Below are 23,143 nucleotides of genomic sequence, written 5' to 3'. Positions count from 1 at the left end.
CTGAGGTATCTCCATTATAAGAAAAGAAAAACTTATTTTTATTACAAGATAAAATATCTTGTTTTTATTACTCAAAGCAAGGAAAGTTTAAGCTATTTATGCTTTTTAGGTTTGATATAAAAGCATATTTGCGAGAAATAGATGACTGGACAGAACAGGAGTAGATGTTCAAATAAGACGTCAGGTTGACAGGAAAACTTGAATTACCGCCTGCAGTCGGCTAAATCTGCCAACCACAGAAGTTGCAGTCTGTCCGTCTCACGTGCAGAAGACTTTGAAAGAATGTGATAAAAGAATTTTTTATCCTGAAAAGAATATGAATTCCAAACTGTTATTGTCTGATTCTTGAGTGTTCATGTTTAACTTTGCCCCAAATTTGTGGAAATGTCCTCAAGGTGTTGCTGAGTTAGCTCGATCACCAGTGGGTTAGGGTTTGTGTTATCAAAGGAGCAAAGCAAAAACCACTCATTTAAATGCAAAATACATAATTAAGTGTCCCTCAATCAAAACAATAACAATTAGCGTGGGCTCATGGGAGTTGTTGTCTTCACCACCACTGCCGTCAAAGGAATTCGGACTGAAGCAGTTTCATGTCAGGAATCAGTTATAAGTTCAGCAGACGCAGAACCTCTCAAAGGGGCTTCGAGCTGAGCTGCCGCCAATATTTGCCCAACTTGCTTCTCTGATAACTTAAGATGTTCAATGAATAAAATCCTCGTAGTAGTTAAAAAACGGCCGTAATCAATAAATGTGACTTAAAATTGGACAAAAGTCCATTTTGAAAACATCTGGCCGAAAAATCACAACACTGACGCATTTGTGAAGGGGATACGACACCATTAAAAGGTGACCCATTTAAATAGGCCATTACCCTGGTTGGTATGATTGAAGTACAGAACTTAACATAGCCTAACCATAACCCTAACAGAGCAATGGTCAGTTCAGGTGCAGCAGAGACCTGGGGCCAACTCTGACCTGTAGGACAGTGAAGGGGACACAATCAGTCTGTGATTGGAGAGCCTCTTCTACTGATTGGACAATTAGGGACAAGGGTGAAGGGAGAGGGGTCTCAAGGAACAAGCACACACACACGCACACACACACACACACACACACACACTCAGAGGGGGAGATGTGGTCATTCACCTAGTCGGTCAGTTAACAGCAGGTCAGGCCACAGCAGCAAACCTCCTCATGGCTTTTCGGATAGCAGCATCCCTCTACCTGTGTTTCCTGTTGGTAAGTTCTCCATTTATCATTTTTTTATTCGTTTAACACCACAGCAGCTTTTATTTCTAGAGAGGATCCTTGAGCAATTTAACTTTTTAATACAATGCTCTATGATGTGATATGAAATTTGACTTGATACAACAGAGGATGGATTAAACAACTGTTTAAATAGAGCTAATAGAAATCACATTTTTATTTTTTGCTGTAGAACCCCTCTTGCTTTGTTGCCTTGTCAGAAACACTTGCTGCTGTGGGCATGTGATCTTGTGGAGTTTTTTCAGTGTATTGCCCTTTTCTTGTAGGGCTGATTTCCTAGATTACCAAAGATTGTATATGATCAGTGTGTTTTTTTTGCTGAATGAAATAATAATATTGAGATTTTTACTTGTAAGATATATCTACCACAGTGTTTTACTTGTGTTGTTAATGTTGCTGCTGTTTGATTTTACTTTTTGTCATTTTGGCTCCAGACCAACAAAGCTCTGCAGAGTTGTGTGTTTAATTTGGCTTGACCAACCTTGACAAACTGACAAAACACTTTACACAAAAAAGCCTTTTTCATATTTCATGTGCAGACATGAAAAATACAATAAATGCTGCTCTGAACCTGCAGGGAGTAAATGGCTGGCACGACCTGGACAACACAGAGTACGACTGCTGGCCGATCAACAGTCCAAATGATTACAACATGATTAACTGTGGTGGTAAGTCTGCGTTATGCATTGATTTGCTTGTTTGTGTGTGTTTTGTGTGTCGCTACAAGTGAAACTGTAAAATCTGATGTTTTCCTGCTCCCAGCTGAAAAGGAAGTGAGACAACATTTGTGCAGAATTAATTACAGTGACTTAAGAGGTGGGGCTCCACATTGTATAGGTGCTTGTGAAAAACATACAATGCATGTGCAAACAGTATCCCTTGTTGCGTGTGTGCTCGCTCTGTTTGAGTACGTCCAGGTGATGTGCATGTGTGTGCTCACAGGTCTGGAGATGGCCTGGGTGCAGCGTCCACCGGAGAAGGTAACCAATGGGGAGGAGTTCAACGTCTCATACACAGTGACGGCCTCAGATTCCTTCTACCAATACGCAGTCAGGAACAAGATCTTCCAGTTTAGGTGAGTGTGTTACATAAACTCCTGTACGCCTGCCCACACACACACACACACACACACACACACACACACACACACACACACACACACACACACACACACACACACACACACACACACACACACACACATTGTTTTGAACACATCTGTCCTCCTATGGCTCAGTCGTTAATTCAGTTAAAACTTTAAACGTTTTTTTTGTGATCGTGTGTAAGAATCTGGTTTGTGATGTAAAGTGCATTACCTAGATAAGCACTGTATAAATACTCACCTCCACGATAACTGTTGAACGTTTGTGTTTGTGTGTAATAATCTGAGAGGAAACGTGAGTGACTAAATTAACTACAAATACAGACACAGAAGCAAACATTTGTTTCATTATCGTGTTAAGTTCAATTAAAAACTGGATGAGCTCCTGGTTTTTGTTTGAGCTTCCATCGGTAAATATCATCCTGGAGAGATGAATGAATGTGTTTGTCTAACCATCCATCCTCACGTCTAGTGATGCGTCAGAGGCAAAGAGGTTCTGTCATGAACACGACTGCCCGGCAAACTGGAACAACGCCAACGAAATGAACTGCTGCGTGTATCACGCCAACATCCACTCCTGCCCTCTGGGCCTCATGGTTGGTGTCACCCATCAGAGCAGTGAGACTTCACCTCCACACTCCAACACACCCTGTCATCATCTTCTGCTCTTAGTATAATAAAACATCACAGCCAGCCAATATGATCTTGTTTGAGCTTACTGTTGAGCTATTGTGTTATCTGTAATTGAACATTTGTACCACCCCAATCAAGAATGTGACAGGCGGTCAAAGGACAGACAGATGAAAACATAATGCCTCCGGCGACTGGCTATTGTTGACACAGAGGCATAAAAACATGAATTATCTAATTTGCAGAAAAGCTTTTTCTTGAAGAGCTGTAAAATATTTAGACTTCTAGTGCTCTAGTCCAAACTGCACAATAATTGAAGATTTAATGGTCTTCAAATCAAAATAAAAGCATACCAGCGTGTCCAGGTCAGCAGGCACTCCTCAGAGAGCACATTTTGGAACAGCCTCTCCTCAGCTGTTGTTCTCCCTCTTCACAGAAACAAGGTGGAATCTGTGGCCCGTGGATCCCTGACGATGGCAAAATAGTGACTCACACTGTATCCCAAGCAGGAAAGATGTCCCAGAAATACTGGACTTCAAAAGTGAGCAGAGCCAAACTAAATTATTTGAGAGAATTGATCATTTCTAACATGTGTTGAGAACATGTGTAGTATTTCTCACAGATCCACATCAAGTTAGTAGATGCATATAGGCAGAGGTAACTACAGAGTAAAAGCAAAACTGGATTCATGTTTAATACAAATTTGTTTTTGTGCGTGGTTTAAATCTGACAGAACAGTCTCTAAAAGGACAATCAGCTCATATAATAACACATATACTACAGCAGGGGTTGTTTTATGATTGTTTCTATTCATTTCTACTTAAGTGTATTTAAGTGTTTATTCTATATGTACATTGTTTTTTAAAATATTATCATCTTGCTACTTTTAATCCCCTGTAGCTTGTATTGGCAAGCAAGACTTTTGATTAATATACAACCAGACTCTTCCACAGTTCAACTACACTGTGTATTTTGTCATTTAGGTGGTGCTGATCCATGTGGGAGTCACCTCAGTCATTGCTCATATAAAAATAGGACAGATGCACGCAGCGCTGGAGTCCAAAGTGCTTGTAGTCAGTGCCCAAGGTCAGTGTGCCACTGCTAACACATACGGTATGACCACAATACAAAACAAATGTCTGTCTGTGACACATAGTATTACATAGATAAGTTGTTGTATCAAGAAACATTATGGGCCAAGCGAACTTGTATTTGACCTTGCAGTAGAATAGTTGGTTCAAAACAACTACTACAGCAGCTACTATCAGCTGATTGGCAATAAGAAACTTAGATCTGTACTTGCTGGCAGAAACACAGATAACCCAGACAACCGTCTGCCTGAAGGAAAGTTACAACAGACTTACTTTATTACACATACTTTATTTATCTCTTTAGGTATCAGTGAATGTGTGTCTGTCAGTGGTGGAAAGTGACTAAGTATATTTACTCAAGTGCTGTACTTTACTTATCCTGCTAATCCTTCATGGGTTGTCGGGGAGCTGGAGCCAATCCTAGCTGACATTGGTTAAGAGGCGGGGTTCAACCTTTACAGTTCACCAGTGTATCACAGGGCTATACAAAATAAATTCATCACATACATTACAATGTGTTATTATGGGTAATATAAATCTTTATTGATCCCAGGAATTTTTACTTTCTATAAATCTGCTCCACATTAGCTGCAACATGTCACTGCATCAATAATTATTATACAATTATAGTATATATAATGTTCCGGAACGAGCCATTATGCATAATGTTCTTTGATTCTTTTGTATTTTAACTTAACTGGAATTTGAATGCAGGACTTTTGGGACCAAGTTTCTTTTTACTGTGTGATAATACGAGTAAAAGATGTGGTTATGTCCTCCACTACTGAACGCAGTGGGTGGTAAACCTAACATGTAAACTGTCTGACTGTTTAAGTTTGTGGGGATGACGTCTGCGAGCTGGAGGAAACCTGTCTGAACTGTCCTGCAGACTGCGGCATCTGCCCCATGTCCATCGCAATCAAAATAGCCATCGGGCTCCCGGTCGCCCTCTTCAGCAGCGGCTTCATCCTGACCATGGTGGTGAGTCGGTGCAACACATGTTCACAAAAACACACAAACACACACAGGAGATGTTTTATATGCTTAGGGGTTTCTGAATTTTCTTCCCTGCAGTGGCTTCAGTACCAGAAACAAAAGATGTTTTGGGATGAAAGCTGGATCATCAACTACAAAAACATCATATTCGGTAAAATGAAGTTTATAATGACACCATTTCCAGATATATTTACACAGAAAGTCGACATTTGATGAAAGTCAAGCTCCCTTCCTTTCAAGACTTTCACATTAACTTTACTGAAATGGAAAATAAGCGTGTCTGCCAGTAATCTTTAAGTATTATTGATACATCCTTTATGTCATGTGCCATATTTGCAGCTGCTTTACTGTCAGTTGCATTTTCAAATTTCAAGATAATTAAGAGTAACTAACGTTTTAAGGTTTGGGTTATTGTTATGGTTAGGGTTAGGGTCCTTCGATGTGGGGTTTGGGTTGTAGGGTTAGGGGTTAGGGTTAGGGTCCTTCGATGTGGGGTTTGGGTTGTAGGGTTAGGGGTTAGGGTCCTTCGATGTGGGGTTTGGGTTGTAGGGTTAGGGTTAGGGTTAGGGTCCTTCGATGTGGGGTTTGGGTTGTAGGGTTAGGGTTAGGGGTTAGGGTCCTTCGAGGTGGGGTTTGGGTTGTAGGGTTAGGGGTTAGGGTTAGGGTCCTTCGATGTGGGGTATGGGTTGTAGGGTTAGGGTTAGGGGTTAGGGTCCTTCGAGGTGGGGTTTGGGTTGTAGGGTTAGGGTTAGGGGTTAGGGTCCTTCGAGGTGGGGTTTGGGTTGTAGGGTTAGTGTCCTTCGATGTGGGGTTTGGGTTGTAGAGTAAGGGTTATGTTTACGGTTAAGGGTTAGGGTTAGGCTCCTTCGATGTGGGGTTTGGGTTGTCCTTCGATGAATTTGATTGAATGAATTCTTAACCCTCCAACAAACCATATTTCGTCAAATGCAAGCACTTTTATATTTCATTAGTAAAATTCCTCCCAGCTGAGTTATTTTCTTCTAACCCTAACCCCTAACCCTAACCCTAACCCTACCAGTGAACTGTGTCCATGTCTAACGTGATACTTGACTGTCTGACCTCTGCAGGTAGAGTGTGCTGGATAGGCAACGGCAGCACCACCAGCCTGCAGCACGTCAAGAGTTACTCCACCATCAGTCAAACTACTGACGTGACCGTGTGCACCGGAGTCAGTAACTCCTTCAAACAAGGCATCATCCAGCTAGGCATATAGTGAGAAATATTTTTATTTACCTGTATACAATAAATATTCATGATTCCACTGCTACTATTCAACTGACAGAGGTCAAATGTATTAATTCTAAATGTCTTGTTTAAACACTCTTAACAATCTGGTTACTACTAAACGTACTAAACAAACGAAAATGAATAAAATTAAATGTTTCTTTCATATTCTGTATTAACAGCGCATTCTGCAGCATGTTGCAGCCTTTTACTAAAAAGCAAAAATCTCATAGACAAACAAGTAAATATTCAGAACCTTTGCTATGACACTGGACATTTAGCTCATGGGCCTCCCATTTTCCTACATCAATTTCGACTACTTCTTGAATACAGTCCACCTGACAATGTATATACTGTAAGAGCAAAAACCAAGCCATGAGTTCAAAGGAACTGCCTGTATGCCTCTATAATTCCTAAACTCTTCTAGAGCTGCCCACCCAGCCAGACTGAGAACGTGGTGAAGCAAGAACCTGATGGTCCCTCTGGCTGAAGCCCATGAGATCCCGTGTGGAGCTGGGAGAGTGTAGAAGAGAAATGGGAAGCGCCTGAGCTAAATTTCAATCGTCATAGATAAGGGTCTGAATACCTATGGTGTCACTTTGTTATCCTGGAGTATGAAGGGTGGGGGTAAAGTGTCTGAATGCTTTCTGAACCCACTGTTGGTATTTAGGTTTGAGTTGATGACTGTACAGTAACTGTCTTGCAGCGATGGGAGGACGGTGGCGGTGAAAAACCTCCAGAAGAAACACTTCACCCTGTCGAAAACCATCAGGAGGGAGGTGAAAGAGGTCAGGTGAGGAAACTCCTTCACAGAGATTTGAATGAGAGAGGTTGTAGGTTTTATTTAAGCTCATACATTTGATTCTTCATGATCGTTAGACAACTGGACCACCCCAATCTGTGCAAGTTCATCGGTGGTTCCATCGAGGTTCCTTATGTGTGCATCATCACGGAGCACTGCCCCAAAGGAAGCATGTCTGACGTCCTGCTGAATGACGACATCCCCATCAACTGGGGCTTCAGGTCAGAAAACTATAACTAACCCTAAGTCATATTCATTACTATGAGTAGTAACTGTAACACTAAAGCTAACGCCTGAAAGCTGAGGATCATGGTTTAGTCATTGCTTTCTAAACATGAGAGATTTTGTAATGACACACAATGACAATGCTAAATGAAACTTAGGGAAATGCTTTTGCATCAGTTCTTTAATTTGGCAATGAGGAAGAGCTCCACCCTAGACTCAATATTACACCCAATATTTATAAAGTCACACAGACTCAATCAGGCTCAACAGTCCATAATGCAAAGAAATATAAATGATGAGAAATAGTTAATTGTACCATAGTGTTGTGGATGTGGAAGACCCAAGGGTTTTAATGAATCTATGCACATGTGTATATGTATTCACAACATGTTCTGACTTTTACCTTTGATTGCAAAAGAAACGCTTCATACATACAATTATATATGAGACTGTTTCACCATACAGGCTGTCGTTTGCCACCGATATCGCCCGCGGGATGTCTTACCTCCACCAGCACAAGGTGTTTCACGGGAGACTTCACTCCAGAAACTGCATCATTGATGATCGCTGGGTGTGCAAAATCTCAGGTATTCAAAACATACGGTATATCAAGGTTGTTTTTAAATCACAGTCTGAGTCTGGGGTGCAAAAGGTTCAGACGTTCTTAGATTTGTGTTCCAAGTTAAGATAGATAAGTGTTATTTTTATTCTGTTTAGAGCAGTTACACACTTCGATCAGGAGACTGGAGGAAAGTCTTTCTTGACTGAACTTTAATTTTGTTTCATTTGTGATAAAGTCGCTCAACATACACAGTTTAACTACGAACAGAATCATCTCCTCTCAGGAGTCATTGCACCACTCTGTCTCATCCTACACGTCAGCCATGTTATTAAACAGCATCCTGCATCACTGTGCTCTATACTTTCCTGTGTTTGGATCCAGATTATGGGCTCACAGCATACAGAAAGGAGGACTTTGAGGCCGGCTTCAACTGTGGGGATATAAACCGTATCTACTGCGCTCCAGAGGTCCTGCTGGGCAGCAGCTCCAGTATAACACCAGCAGCAGACATCTATAGGTGGGTTTGAATGGACAAGCAGTGAACGAGAGAGTTATATTTGGACGTAGTTGGATTAAAGATGTAGAGTTGTTTACACACATGGTATCCCTTCTCTACGTTTCCCTCGTCTCCGCAGCTACTCCATGATTCTGGTGGAGATTGCGACTCGCTCTGACCTCATTTCAGTGAGTATGACGGGCCTCTCTGCAGATTACAAGCTTCAGCGTCCTTTTGATCTCTACTATGTAACCAGCAGTCCTCTCCAACAGGAGCAGACTGAGGGCATTAAGATGGATATCATGTGGCGCCCCCCTCTGCCTGAACTCAAATCAGGAAAGGCAGATACTGACTGTCCCAGTCAAGGAAATTACTGTGAGGTAATATAATAATTATAGCTATAGATGCGGAGTACTTAGTATTTTTTAATAATGCCAAAAAAACATGATGTCAGAAGGTCTTTCTGTCTTTTCTGGAGCAGCTTATAAAGAGGTGCTGGTCTCAAAACATCACCCTGAGGCCCACATTCGAGCATGTGAGGAAGATGCTGGACAAGATGAACCCACACAAAGTCAGCCCAGTGGACATGATGATGAACCTGGTAACAACCCTCTGAATTATGGTCAAATAACATACAAGGGATGGAAAGTATATATAGGAGGGAAAGCTTTGCTGTCATCTGGACTCATGTTTGTTTCAGACACTGACAGAGTTGTTTAACTGCAGATGGAGAAGTACAGCAAACATCTGGAGGCCATAGTGGCAGAGAGGACACAGGACCTTCTTCAAGAGAAGCAGAGGACGGATCAATTGTTATACAGTGAGTCAGGATTACTGTAAGCTGTGATGTGCAGGAGGCCCAATGATTCCTTCCAAGCAGAATAATGTTATTCAGGTTTGATGAATTTGTCTCGCTGATCTGTTACAACAAGATTATATATATATCACAAGACAAACTATAAATCAGATGAACTCAGCTGTTTCTACTGTCATCTAGTGGTGCAGAGGTTGCATCTCCTTTCCCATCCACTGCTCTAGAGACAAAACACTTTCAAGGAATGTTTTCGCACAAACACAGCTATACTTTAACAAATTCTATTTGTGTGCAGGTATGTTACCAAAACCGGTTGCTGATGACCTCCGTCAAGGTCGGACAGCAGAGGCTCAGACCTTCTCCAACGCCACTGTCTACTTCAGGTTTGTGTTCATCTCATCAGGCTGTTAGATTTTTGTAAATGGACATTTATGCAGTTAGACGTTCAGTTTCTTAATTATTTAGTACATAAAAGTTGATAAATTGGAGATGATTAACATTTTGTTGCTTCCACCCTATGACAGCGACATTGTTGGATTCACCCAGCTGTCTGGTTCCAGCACTCCCTACCAGGTCGTGGACTTCCTCAACCAGCTCTACACCACCTTCGACGACATTATTGACAATTACGATGTTTACAAAGTGGAGACAATAGGCGATGCTTGTGAGTATGTTGAGATTACTTCTGCAAAATGATAAACAATATACATTGAACAATAAAAAAGTCAAAGAGTCAACGATGGAATTAATCAAAAAAGTGAAACATAAGTGAACGAATGGCAACATGAATGATTTTTATACTAAAGAGAATCTGAATGTTTTGTTTTGCTATTTCATTATCAGTGAACCTCTCCCTCTTCCTGTATTGTCTCTTATCATGGAATGACGGCTGATTGTACAGACATGGTGGTGTCTGGGGTCCCCCAAGAAAATGGCATCAATCATGCTGGGGAGATTGCCAGCATGGCCTTGGATCTTGTCAGCGTCTGCCACAACTTCAAGATTCCCCACAAGCCCAACACGCAGCTAAAGATCCGTGCCGGCATCCACTCAGGTACTGTGACCATCTCATTGTATCCAGCCTCACTGAAACTTCCATTTCATTTGGGACATAACATATCAGAATATTCTACATCGCAATGGAAAGAGGATGACCTGTTGTGCACTATTTTACCAGAGGTTAACTTAATATGGTTTTCTAAGGATACATTCACAAATTTACAGGGTTCAAAGGTTGCAGAGTGAGTGTAAATGCAGCATAAATTGTTATAGTTTTGTGTATTAAGTTTACATTGTCAGATAGATTGAGTAAGAAATGGAACAGAGGAATGTTTACAGCATCACGTGGCTAATTACATCTGACCCAAGTCCTAACATTCAGTATCGTTTTACAAGAACATGCCTGTAGCAAAGAAATGTTTTATGAGGACTGGAACCATCTTTATGGGTCTCCAATCGCTGTGCAGATCAAATTTTATATGATGCCTGTTTTTGTTTTTTTAAATAGACGTCTTCGAACTAGATAGTGTTCCTTTGTCACCAGAAAACTCCTCTGAGTACTCACACCACTTTATTTTCCCCAACAGATTCTGCTTGGATCAGCTCCCCATTTAATGTTGCAACATTACAATCTTACATTTTCTGGGCCTTGACTTTTTAAAAACAATGCTCACAATATTTGATTTGACACCTTTGTGTAGTTGTATTTATAGACTCCTATATGTATAAGTAACCAACATTGAGTGTATGCCCCCTTTTAATAACCTCATATCCATATTCATGATTATGTCATACAGTGCACTAAGTGTCATCAGCCAGCTGCTTGTTTACACTTACTGCTGTTTATCCCGACAGGACCTGTGGTGGCCGGAGTGGTCGGCACCAAAATGCCACGCTACTGCCTCTTCGGGGACACTGTCAACACGGCATCACGCATGGAATCAACTAGTGAAGGTGATGAGGAGTAAAACACACAATCCAAGTCTCAAAGTGGAGCCGATTCAATCATAGACAAATGTCAGGTTCATGGAAGTATTTTTCAATTTTACTGTACGAGGTGTAAATCTGTATGAACTAATTCTGCTCTGTTAATGTTTTCTAGTGCTGATTATAGAGTTTAATTGGCTTCAAAGGTGGAGTAAAGTTAGTCTTAGTGTTGTTGGTGTATGCTCACAACACAATGGAGTTATAACATAGAAGACTGAAATACGCTGGTGGGATATCAGACGTGAAACAGCAAAAGTCCGAACTTTAAAGATAAATGTTCTTATATGGGATAAAGTGTACCCAAAGCCCAGAGAGTTATGTAAGGACAATTATAGTAATTTGGCCTTGTACCTTTTGCAAACATGCTTTTAAGTCGGCATGTATAAGAAATATGAGATGACTCCAAGAATGTGACACAATGGATGAATAGATAGAGAATACATTTTTTTCTTTAATGCTTTATAACATATAGACATTTTTATTGATCGGTTTTATACTAAATAGGTCAACCGTAGATGTTTGGAATTATATCTAATTTAATGACTTTTCAGCACATTGTCTCAAATATCACTGATTTGATCATCTTACATAATGTGTACGTTGGTTTGCAAAGAATTTAAAAACAGGAATTAAGTTGCACGTAACATGCACCAAGACACTGTGCATTCATATTGTTCGAATGACTTTACCCTATCACATTATATCCATAGCTCTGAAGATCCAGGTGAGTGGTGCCACAGCTGACCTGCTTCACACGCTCAAAGGTTACGTTCTCACCTGCAGAGGAACACTTGACGTGAAGGTGAGATTATCAAACGCTCCAGTGTGTGTTCGTAAAGTCAGTGTGTTAAATGATATTAAGAATTTACACTGACTGGGCTGACAAATCCATGGCGACATGCTGCATATTTAGCTTCCTGTAGCACTTCTGTACTTGGTATACTCGTGCATCCCCACACAACAAACTGCACAAAGGCTCAGGCTCAGCACATTCCTGTCCATGATCACGGGGTTTGTTGCATAGTGACTGGACATTTTACTGCATTAGAAAACAAATCTCAAGAGCGTACATACACATCCACAATGCCTTGAGCTGACACTTACTGTTGTTGTTTACCTTTCACCTTATTTGTGTATATCTGGGTTATTTTTTCAAGCCACTATTATATCAGATACAAATTGGTGCACCACCTATGAAACAGAGGAAAACGGGAGGATGATGAAACTGAGATTTGAAAAGATCAGAGGAAATTCAAATCTTCCCTCCGAGGTAAAACAGATGGGGTGTGTCTGGTGTTTGCTCTCTCTCTTCCAGGGAAGTATTGTTGGATCCAGTTCTACTTGCTTCTATTCACGCTGTAACCTAAGAGCTCTTATTGTTGGGTGGTGCCAGTGTGATAATGGGGGAGGGGTTTACTTGTCAGTCCCAACAGCCATGGCTCTAAGTGGCCTCAGCTGGCACTAACCCCTAACCCCCCTCCCTCATGAAACACTAATGGCTTTATTACTTAAAAATTGATTTGAGTATGACTTTATCTTGCTTCCATTCATCTTGACCCCCCACAGGGCAAGGGGGAGATGACAACATGGTGGCTCGAATCAAAGAGAAACGACTACTCAGACCCGCTGCGCAGAACATCTGAGTCCAGAGGCATCCCAGTACCAGTTAGTGACTAAAGCTCTGGAGTCTAAAATGTGGTAATAGGAAAAGTGGTAAGGTGTAGATATAATGAGATGTAAGATTAAGAATAATCATAATGTAGATGTCACACTGCACTGTAAATACACCACATGTTGATAGTGTTAAAGTGTGCCTCATTGTGTTTCCCTATTATATATATAGCTTCATTAGCATGGTTGCTGTCTGACGCACTTTTCTGTTTTCTGATGAATTACTGTTAAAGGATTTTATTATTCACTGCCTGAAACTAAAGACATTTCTCCTACAGTAAGTTTAAAAATGTCATGTTTCATTACTGAAAAATCTACATTTTTACTAACAACTGGAATCTAACAATACACCCAGGTGCAATTAACAAACTTAATAATGGCATGTAATGTCAGTGTTGCCTCCTGGAAATGTAAAAGAAAATGTTAAAGTTGTTAGTTGAACCTGTGCGTGTGTCTGCTCTGTAACGGTTGATTTTCCTTCAAATGGATTTACAAATAATTTGAAACCAAAATCTTCTTCTTCTTCAAATTCTGTTTTGAATTATCAAAATGTTACATGCAGATTAGATTTGACACATAACACTTACTCATACATTTTGTAGAATGAGAACATACAGTTTTCTGTAGTTTTATGTGTTAAGTATTTCTTATACCTTGCAGTGCTGTTTACGTGTTGTTGTGTTGTTCTATATTAGTGATTATATCATTTAAATTAAAGTTATTTCCAAGTAATAATTTGGCTCATTCTTCTGGAGTAACTATATATTTACATGTACAGAATAGTAGAGAGATATTGTGCAGTCACCTCATTATGTCACGGTGTGGTATTTTGGTGTTGTTCATCCTGACACATGTAACTGACTAAAGATTGAAGAATAATATTTAAAATGTCGGTTCTGCATCTACATTTGTGAAGGTTTGCAAGCTGGAAAGCCTTTCCCCCACCTATTATATAACTAGCCACTCATGTGTTTCATCACCCTTCATACTTCACAGATCAATGTTTTGTGTGAATCTACAAATTTCAGATTGACTCACAGAAACATCATATCAAAAATAAATACAGTGAAACTTGCTTTGCCTTGGACTATTTGGAAAAGTAAGTCAAAATGTGAAGGGATAAAGAATGAAAACTGCAGTGTATGGTTTTAAATAAGGATTAGGGATAATATTTTGAATTCATGAAATGATGTTCGAAAATATTTTCATTATATGTAATATATATTATATCTCAAATTCATTTTGTGAATGTGTAATAAAATTTTGCAGCTCTAGAATAATTTTGCATGTGTGTATAAAAACGTTTCGTGCACAAACGTAAATCACACTAAACATGTATTTTGAGAATGTGTGTGAAACACTACTTTATTTCTTTAATCAAATCGCAGTACTCTTCTATCTTTCGACATCTTTGCCTCCATATTAAACAGAATAAGACTCTTCAAATTTGATTTATATTTCAATAAGCATGTCAAATGCTAAGGACACAGCCAAAGATTTATCATCAATCTCAAATTAAACTTTTTATTCTTTGATGATTTATAGTGCTTAAGGTACTTACGGTAGTTTTTTGTTAGGTCAGCATCCAGGTTTGTAATTGATGGCTCCAAGAGGATTTAGTCTCATCATTTGGTGGGTGGGGGCTTTTGTTTTGGAATCTGTAGGGGAGATATTTGGAACAGTATACCACACACATGACTGAGACCCACACCACTAATCTATGTTCACCACTGACCCGTGTGCCATCTATTACAAACACCTTTAAAAAAACAAATTGCTAATATTAATACTTACATGTGGACTTTCGCTCCACTGGACTCTGTGGCCCCTAAAATTAAAAAACACTTGAGAGCAGCCTGCAGACAACAGCCAATTACAGCGAGCCGTGTTTGGTTGCTAGACAACGAGTGGGCCAATCAGCGTGCTGTTGGGTCTGCGTGCAGTGGCGTGTAGTGGAGCTCGATCGGCTTCTCCCGAGTCTGAAGGAAAATCCGGTACAACCCGCAGCTCCAGGTGAGAACACACGCGTGTCACCGCGTTGTTTGTCTGTTCAAGTGTTTGAATGTCCGCGGCAGTAACCGGTTCACCTGTGTGAGCCGCCGTGTGGTGTCAGGGTCACGTTGTTGTGAGGTGACCGTGGTTAACGTCCGTGTAACTGACTGCCTGCAGCGGCGGGACGATCCTGCTTCACCTTCCCGGGTCGTTCATAAAGTTCGATTGGATCACAGTGATCGGTATCAATACACGAGACTGGTTTCACGTCCCATGTTATACACAGCGACTACAACACGAGCTACAGTAGTGACAGGCTGTTGTAAGGTTATAGTACACTTCACACAAGCTTTACATTTTTGAATAGAAAATAATTAATTTGATAAAAGAGAAAACGTTTGACCTGCTATTTTTAATCTTCTTGTGAAGCACTTTGCAACTTTTGTAACTTTGTTAAAAAATGAATTTATTATCATTATTTTTTATTTTAATTATTTGAAGCTGACGGTGCAGTTTATATTAAGCTAAAATGTTGTGAAACCAGTTAGCTTTTGTTTCCTTTCCCGAGGGTTTTAAACTAATTCATTTCTATTTATTTTTAGTTTTTTTTATTTACTTATATTGTTTTGTTATTTCCTGTTCACCACTTTTCAACTTTGTTAACAATAAAGCGTATTATTATTATTATTATTATTATTATTATTATTATTATTATTATTATCATTAGTCATATCATTTGTGACGCAGTCATTCGGTGTTTCTGTTTTAAAAAGCAATTTTTATCTGTTATAATGTTCGGTTTCTGTGGGAATTCTTTCAGAGGTGTTGATTTTATTATTATCTGTAGTTTAAAGTGCTGTTGAACTTTATTGGGTCAAACTGACAGATGTTAACAGATTTGTTGACCACCCCTCTTACATCATGAAGTGTGGACTAGAAACTAGAAACTATAAAAGTAAATACTACATTTATAAAGGCTGGTCTGTTGTATTTCGACAAACTGAGAGACAGAGTGTATACATCTTATTCTGAGTTGGCCCAGTGATCCCATCTAGTGCTTTACCTCAAAGGAACCACAAACCTAAAGATCCATTCTGCAGACACTTACTAAAATTTATTTTTTCAGAATTTATACTATTACTGTAATGAAGTCTGACTAATGAGTTAAAGGTTAACACATGCTCAGTTGTCAGCGTTAGCTGATCCAGGCTTGGTTTAAGCTGTGTGGTTGTAGGTTTGCCATCTGTCTCACCAGACTGATTAAATATCACTGAACTGAAAAGGTACGTTCCCCCTTAGGTGTTACCAAAGAAATGTATGAAAAACAAAGTTAACAAATCTTTATCAAAAAATATATATGATATAAATGCTTATTTTGCTTATGTTTTGACAACTTTGATGTTGGAAATTATGCTAACGTTTAAGTTTTGGATGATACCACGGGGCAGTGCAGTTTGTCTATTTGTTGATATTTGCCATTTTACCTACACAAGGAAAAAGTATTGTTTTGTGTTGCTGATTGTGCGGCTAATCAGACAAATAACCATACTGTCTGCCTGGGATTAGTCTGATCTGCTGGATGATAAGAGCATTGAGATAAGATGCTGGCCTGGTCCCAGCATGTAACCTGCAGGAACAATGGTGTAATACAACTCCCACAACAACAGCAAAAGCTTCAAAATAACAACAATAATAAGCTTTGTTGAGGATTGTCAAAATAAATGCTTATTTTCTGTCTGTTCAGTCCATTTTCTGCGATAGATGACTCAATCAGCCCTCACGTATCAGACATTCTCATACGCTGTTGTTCAGATTGCTGCGTGTTTCCATCCCTCACCACTTCCTTTGCCTTTGTAATCCAGGCTGTGTTCAATGTGGGCTGTGCTAATCTGACCTTCTATTTCAGGAGCAGTCTGCGCAGGTGGATCCTGTGTTGAGCTTTGTTTTATCTGACACATGCAGTAGACGATCCAGACGCATAGCCTGAAGGCTGCACCGCAACAATGCCAGAGTCCTCATTGGGTGAGTTTTCTCACATCTCACAAACACCACTGCACGTTACACACCACGAGTGACACATGTTGAACAGTCATTTTTGTGCTGAGGAAGAGGAGCAATACAACTTTGGCTTCATGTTGGCATCCTCATTAGTCAGATTAACTGAAGCACGGTACTATAGTGTTCTGCCCTCAGTAGCTGTTGTGCTCTGTACTAAACTGTATGTGTAAGTGCCAAGGATAATATTTCATACAAAGTGTTTTCTTTTCCTTGTTAAGTATTGCCAAATGATCCCAGGCCGATGTGCTGTATATATTTGACAGATTTCTTTTTCTCTGAAGTCAAGGACATTTGCAGCATCTCTGCTGAATGTAGAACATCCCCCATGAGGCAGTTTAGCCAATCATCGCTGCCACTGCACAGAAACTACGTCCTCAGTACCTTCTGCACAGAACACAATGTGCAAGCATGTCTATCACACATCAATCAGGTTGGTAATGTAACATTTGTGTGTGTAATGTTTCTAGTATTATTACAGTAAATGGTTTGTAAATGCTTTCGCCGAGTACAATATGATGGCACTCTCCTTGGTTTGATTTTGGCCGGGGACTATTAATCAAGTTTTAGATATATAATTAAAATAATCCATTAAAACCTGAAGAAAAAGCTTGTTTCCTGTTTTCCTGTAATGTTTGTGTTTATATAATATATTGTACTTTATGCACTGGAATGCAGAGTTCAAATCTACACTGAAATGATAAATTGTAGCTAGCTGTATATCCTTATCTCCACATCTTTTTTTTAATGTATATATTTATATACTCTCGCCTTTACAGGAGATGTCATCTCTTGGCCTCCCTCCACTTTGGAAGGAGTCTGCCGGCAGCTCAGAGCTAAATGTTGTAGCTGTCCTAAATTGCATGTCTGACCTGATTCAGCTGCATCACAGGGGCATGCGAACCCTGGAAAACTTGGAAGTGGAGCATCTTAGGTCTAGCAGCAATGTGGACTTCCTGCAGCTCACCGGCACCCAGCTAAAGGTGCAGTAACATTTACACCCGGTGATTCCCCTCATATTGTTATTAACTTTAAATACTAAAATCCAGATAAAGTCTTTAATAGACCAACCTTTAATATATTTTTCAGAAAAAAAGGATGAATATAAGAATGAAGCCACAGTAACTCCTATGAACAGAGTTCTGCTTCTTTTCATCTATGATTGTTTTTCTTGAAGTTAAGTAGTATTTGATTTGAGTTGAGTTTATTTCAGCATTTTGTTCACTGTCACTATTATTCTGTTTCTATAGGAGCAGCTTGAACTTTCCAAAAGAGAAAATACTGGACTGCTTGAGAAAGAACGACAGCTGCAGCTGAAAGTGAAGAGTCTGCAGAACTGCCTGAAAAATGAAAAGGAAGAGGTACTTTCTTTGGAAAAGCTGCTTCAGATGATGTTGAGTGAATCCACAGACACGTGAATTCTGTCTGTGTAAAAGCATCCACCAAGAACAACTTGTTTTATTTTGCTCTTGACAGGTGCAAAAACTCCAGAACATCATTGCAAGTCGGGCCACTCAGTACAATCACGAGATGAAAAGGAAGGAAAGAGAGTTTAACAAACTAAAAGAGCGTCTGAACCAACTTCTGGTTGACAAAAAGGACAAGAAGCAAGGTGAAATCTCTTTGGTGTTATTCTTTACATTTTACAATAAATTATTAATTTGAATTTGTTTTGTATGTACAACATTGAACTCCACAGGCTCGTTCTGACTCCCCATGTTCTCCTTTTATGTGTTTGTCATTCTTACTTCCAGCCATAGACATGTTAAACAACATTGGAAGAGCTGATGGAAAGAGAAGCCTTTGGAAAACTGAAAAGACAGAAGCAAAGTGAGCTCAATTCTTATGACCTAGTTGTACTATGGTAGCAAAAACATACTTAAAAGAAATAGCATCTCTAGAAAAAGTACTTAAAAGTGGTTGTCCTGCTTTTCGAATCTCAAGCAGTTTACTTTTGATTACTTGTCTCAAAAATGTGACTTTGTCAGGTTGTAATAGTTGAATAAAAACACTCCACTGCATCTCTTGTCCTTAGGCATGAAGGGGAGATGTATAAAACTCTGCTGAGCGACTATGACACCCGACAGAGGGAGCTGGTGCTGGAGAATGCAGAGTTGAGGAAAGTGTTGCAGCAAATGAAAAAAGACATGGTGTTCATTTTGAGTTCAAGGGAAAAAAGTCAGAAAGAGGATAAACATGAAGCTGGTTGCATACAGGTTGGACAACACTTTTATTCTCTTCTCCCATTCTTAAAGTTATTCAACCTGAGAAATGCAGATTTATTAATTAATTTATTATATATTTAACTCTTGAGCTGTATAACTGTTGACATACAATAACTTTGCCTATTGTCATGATTTCTAATGATTTAAATGATTAATGATTTGATAATAGAAAATCAGTTTGCATGACATTAAAACTATCAATTTGGCTTTTCTGTACCTTTCAGACCAGTTTGTGCAATGGTATTATGTAGTACAGAAAAAAGGTGGTTTGATACACTGCTCCTAACTGTTGACAATTATATATATATATCCACAAATATATCACAGTTTGTTTCTCAGCTGATAATCATCCTCATTACTGTTATGTAGTTTGGCTTTAGAAGCTTGTTTGGCACGAGTGTTGATAATTGAGATGCAGTATTTTCATTATCATGCCAGACTGACTCGGAGGATGAAGAAGAAGTGTTTGATTCCAGTAAGGAAAGCGTAGATCTGTATTGTGCTCATGCTCGGGAGAAGCTGACCAACAGTATTCGCCTCCAGTGGAGAAGACTCAAGAGCCATGTGGAAAGACTGGACAGCCAAGGTAGTCATCACACCACATTGAGAGACAACTATGTAATTCCTCTCTAACCACTGATCTGGCAAAAGAGTAACTTTGTTCAAACTAATAGAAACTATCAAAGCAACCAAAGTACTCTTACATGATATACTGAAGGATGGATGTAAACATAGTTGTAAAGTTTGAATTTCTGGTTTTGTTTGTGCAGCTTCTTTGGCCCAGATGAGTGAGAGTAAAGACTCTGATGCTGTTCCACAAGAGACTCACGAGGAGGAGATGGACAGACTGAAGCTGGAGATCCAGCAGTGCAAAGACTTTATTCAAACACAGCAGCAGCTGCTGCAGGTAAGACTGAATTCACACTAAAATCATTAGGATTTGTCCACATTTGCCATTTGCAAAAGTAAAAGTAACATTGCGGAACCAAAGCAGCATAACATATATGTCGTTTTAAGTACAATAAATTGTGGCCGAACCACTTCATACTTGTTTTTTCTGTTCCTGCAGCAGCAGCTCAGCTCTCCGTGTGAAGAGGAGACGACTTCCTTGCTGAGTGACTGCTACGTGTCTCAGGGGAAAGAGCGTCTCAGAGAGGAGTGGAAGACCTTAGAGGAACAGAGAAAGATCTTTGAGAGGGAGAGGAGAAACTTTACAGAAGCAGCCATAAGACTGAGCCTCGAGGTGATTTGTGTAATAAATCCAAAAATCATTCTATGTATAAAACTCCTCTGTGCTATATCATTCTATTGTGAGTTTTGACTTCTTTTGTGTTGACTTGTGTCTGGTTTGATTTGCAGAGGAAGGCCTTCGAGGAGGACCGCGCGACATGGCTCAAACACCAGTTTTTAAACTTGAGTCCATTTGCAGACACAAAGAAACCCCCGATGTCAAAGTCTAAAAGTGCCTTTTTAATATGTGAGTGTTACGTCTGTTGGTTTCAGTTTTTCCAGGTGTCCGTGTTTACTGTCGGACATGAGCTCAGATGAGATTCAGTTCACTTTTAAAAACAGAACCTTTAGGGTTTTTTTTGCAAAAACAACTTGTTAGACCTGAAGCCGTTTTAAATGTTTTAAAAAGGATTTTTGTTCCTTTTTGCCAGCTGTGACATTTCCAATCATACCATAGACTGTATGTAAAGATAGATTACACGTCTCCACCTACTCTTATTGTGCACAAAATGAAGCAAAAATATCCCGGCCATTAAATGTTTAATTAAAACCAAACTTTAAAAAACCTCAGTGTGATAAGAACTTCTTAAAATGACAGAAAACGTCTTTGAGAAAAAATTACCTGACATGTAATTTGAGTTTTTAGTTTGGTCCGTGTCCCATTCACACACACTTAGGATGTGGGATTTATGGGGGCTATCGAGATTATTTGGCTTTAATTTGGGGTTGATGTTAAGTCATCCATCTTTACATGCAGCCTATGAGTGTATGAGTATGAGGTATCAATCATTTCCAATTTCAGATACTAATAAAAGTTTCATATCATTTTAGCAGCTGAATCGGAGGTGAGTGCAGCGTTTTCTCCGGAAAACCTCATCAGATGCCCGTCGGACACAACCTCCCCCACACACAGATGTTTGTCATTCACATCACCATCCACAGACGACCTGTGTCGCCCCCTTCGCCTCGTCCCAGAAAACAGGTACAGTGTCTTTATTTGCACATGGACTGAAATAGTAAAAATCATAATGCACCTTCAAATGAATGCAGTTAAATGTTTGTCTCTCTGTGAAATGTGATTTCCAGCTCAACCAGACCAAAGACAAAGACTGAGCGTGTTGAAGAATCAAACCTCTTTTGCAATGGAAATGATCCAGTTCAGCACGAGTGGTGGAACAACAGCAGAGACCGCAGCAGCCACACACTCACACAGGAAATGAACAGCTCTGTGACAAGCCAAAAGCTCTTATCATCTGAATCAGGATTTATGTGAATGTCTATAAATCCTGGATGATGTGCGGTATTGCAGAACTGTACGAGAGGGATGAACACCAGTCAACTCCAAGATAGATTGTAAACTGATTCATTTGCTGTGAACAAAGTCAAAGGAGTCGCGTTCCAAGTCTGGAGTTCTGTGTGACAAAGAGAAAATTGTAGTTTAAATGTTTCTTTTTTTATCTATAAATGTATTGATTTATTTACGCTTTACTTCAAAACTTGCTTTGCGAGTCGTACAGCATCTTAGACTGAGGGTAACATGTTTTGCAAATGCTGGGTTTGCAACGAAAGATGTTGCTATTTGTACGTATTAGTTTATGCTGCACCTATAAATTGGCATTTATATCACTAACTTATTACTAATGTTATGTTAAATCAGCAGCAGGTAAAGCTGCCGACATCCTGCCCCGGTCCATGTGGGTACTAACGCGTTTTACCTCAGCCAGTAATGATTGTTTTTTCCACAGCAGTGAAGTGTTATCTCAGTGCCCGTGGTGGAAGGGAAGTATCTATTTCTCCAGATAAAAAGGAAACTTAATGAGCAAAGGAAGGATTACAATCCAACAATTTACAATTAGGTCAAATGGAGCACTCGTATGGCTTCTCCTCGTTGGAGAGAACTGTTTGGGTAATTACTCTCATTGCCAGAGGGGGGAGACAAAAGTTCTGCAGGTTTAAACGTGTCGTCTGTAACAGAGTGAGAATGTAACTTTAATGCTGCTCTTTCACTGAATGCAACAACAAACTGTCAAATGTGAATTATGTGTCTGTGGTTTTAAAAAAGAAATGTGGCTGATTAACAACATTGCTTCCATGTAAAATAATGTAGCTACATTAGTAACCGCTGATGTATCATGTGTGAGTTAAAAGGCTTTAAAATTGAACACAGATTATATAATGTGTTGTAGATATTGAAGGTAGGTAACTCCAATGTGAATATTAATGTGAGTTCCTTTCACCAGTTTTTAATGAGTGTGTTCATCTTTGTGTCTGTAATACTGGCCGATCAAAATAATTCTTCCAGCAGGAATGTGTCACGATGTATTTTAGACAAACTTTTATTCTTGGAAATCTTATTACACATTATTATTTTGGAGAGTTTGGTCGTTATTTGTCTCTTTGGGAAACAAGTGACTGATTATGAACAGCACTGCTCCTAGTGGCCTGTATCTGCTAAAGATGGTGAAGCATCAAGTCATCAGAAATGTCTTAAGGAGAGGTGAGTAATGTAATAAATATTTATAATATTTATAACTGCCTAGACATACTGTGTTTACTGTCGTGCAGTATCAGCAAACATTAACGTTGATCAGTAACTCTACTGCTGTGATCCACATGTGTGTGCTGGTCATTTTTGCGTAAAAATACGTGGCTGTAGCTGTCTATCATTTTCAAGCACATGATCAAGAAAGGTTATTTAATGTATACGACCCCTTGAATGTTTTATACAAGCACCCTAAATGAACAGTTTCATATG

The 23,143-nt window shown here is 39.5% G+C and overlaps 2 protein-coding genes across 8 annotated transcripts; both read left to right on the top strand.

The window, feature by feature from the left end:
- The first annotated feature begins 1,807 nt into the window (after positions 1-1,807).
- Positions 1,808-13,956, top strand: LOC118121275 (atrial natriuretic peptide receptor 2-like). The gene is made up of 22 exons (XM_035177037.2): positions 1,808-1,934; positions 2,209-2,341; positions 2,841-2,964; positions 3,435-3,539; positions 3,982-4,084; positions 4,925-5,070; positions 5,164-5,236; positions 6,174-6,318; positions 7,037-7,123; positions 7,210-7,353; positions 7,823-7,944; positions 8,301-8,436; positions 8,555-8,603; positions 8,688-8,795; positions 8,897-9,016; positions 9,142-9,235; positions 9,525-9,612; positions 9,754-9,893; positions 10,131-10,283; positions 11,084-11,182; positions 11,926-12,017; positions 12,782-13,956. Exons 1-22 carry the CDS (start codon positions 1,808-1,810, stop codon positions 12,890-12,892), a joined length of 2,499 nt encoding a protein of 832 aa, XP_035032928.2. The 3' UTR covers positions 12,893-13,956.
- An 859-nt stretch (positions 13,957-14,815) lies between these two features.
- On the top strand, positions 14,816-22,762 carry LOC118120672 (afadin- and alpha-actinin-binding protein-like). 7 transcript variants are annotated; one of them, XM_035175832.2, is made up of 14 exons: positions 14,816-14,899; positions 16,785-16,900; positions 17,218-17,366; positions 17,713-17,916; positions 18,184-18,294; positions 18,410-18,545; positions 18,688-18,763; positions 18,969-19,149; positions 19,597-19,744; positions 19,929-20,065; positions 20,228-20,401; positions 20,518-20,635; positions 21,223-21,370; positions 21,475-22,762. In XM_035175832.2, the coding sequence occupies exons 2-14, from the start codon at positions 16,882-16,884 to the stop codon at positions 21,659-21,661; spliced, it is 1,788 nt and encodes a 595-aa protein (XP_035031723.1). In that variant the 5' UTR covers positions 14,816-14,899; positions 16,785-16,881; the 3' UTR covers positions 21,662-22,762. The 7 variants fall into 7 exon arrangements, with proteins under 7 accessions (XP_035031723.1, XP_035031721.1, XP_035031718.1 ...); XM_035175830.2 differs by having other exon boundaries at positions 21,220-21,370; XM_035175827.2 differs by having other exon boundaries at positions 17,200-17,366; positions 20,231-20,401; positions 21,220-21,370.
- Positions 22,763-23,143: the final 381 nt, after the last annotated feature.

The sequence above is a fragment of the Hippoglossus stenolepis genome, chromosome 14 (assembly GCF_022539355.2).
Source record: "Hippoglossus stenolepis isolate QCI-W04-F060 chromosome 14, HSTE1.2, whole genome shotgun sequence".
Taxonomy (NCBI): Eukaryota; Metazoa; Chordata; class Actinopteri; order Pleuronectiformes; family Pleuronectidae; genus Hippoglossus; species Hippoglossus stenolepis.
Note: the sequence above shows the minus strand (reverse complement) of the source record. Positions and strands in the feature narration are given on the sequence as shown.

Bases quoted from the DNA above. Each gene is read 5' to 3' on its own strand.
- LOC118121275 (XM_035177037.2), top strand. From the start codon at position 1,808: ATGAAAAATACAATAAATGCTGCTCTGAACCTGCAGGGAGTAAATGGC. The intron at 1,935-2,208 runs GTAAGTCTGCGT...GTGTGCTCACAG, and splicing joins CAACATGATTAACTGTGGTG to GTCTGGAGATGGCCTGGGTG. The intron at 12,018-12,781 runs GTGAGATTATCA...GACCCCCCACAG, and splicing joins GAGGAACACTTGACGTGAAG to GGCAAGGGGGAGATGACAAC.
- LOC118120672 (XM_035175825.2), top strand. The intron at 18,546-18,687 runs GTGAAATCTCTT...TCTTACTTCCAG, and splicing joins CAAAAAGGACAAGAAGCAAG to CCATAGACATGTTAAACAAC. The intron at 19,150-19,596 runs GTTGGACAACAC...TTATCATGCCAG, and splicing joins ATGAAGCTGGTTGCATACAG to ACTGACTCGGAGGATGAAGA.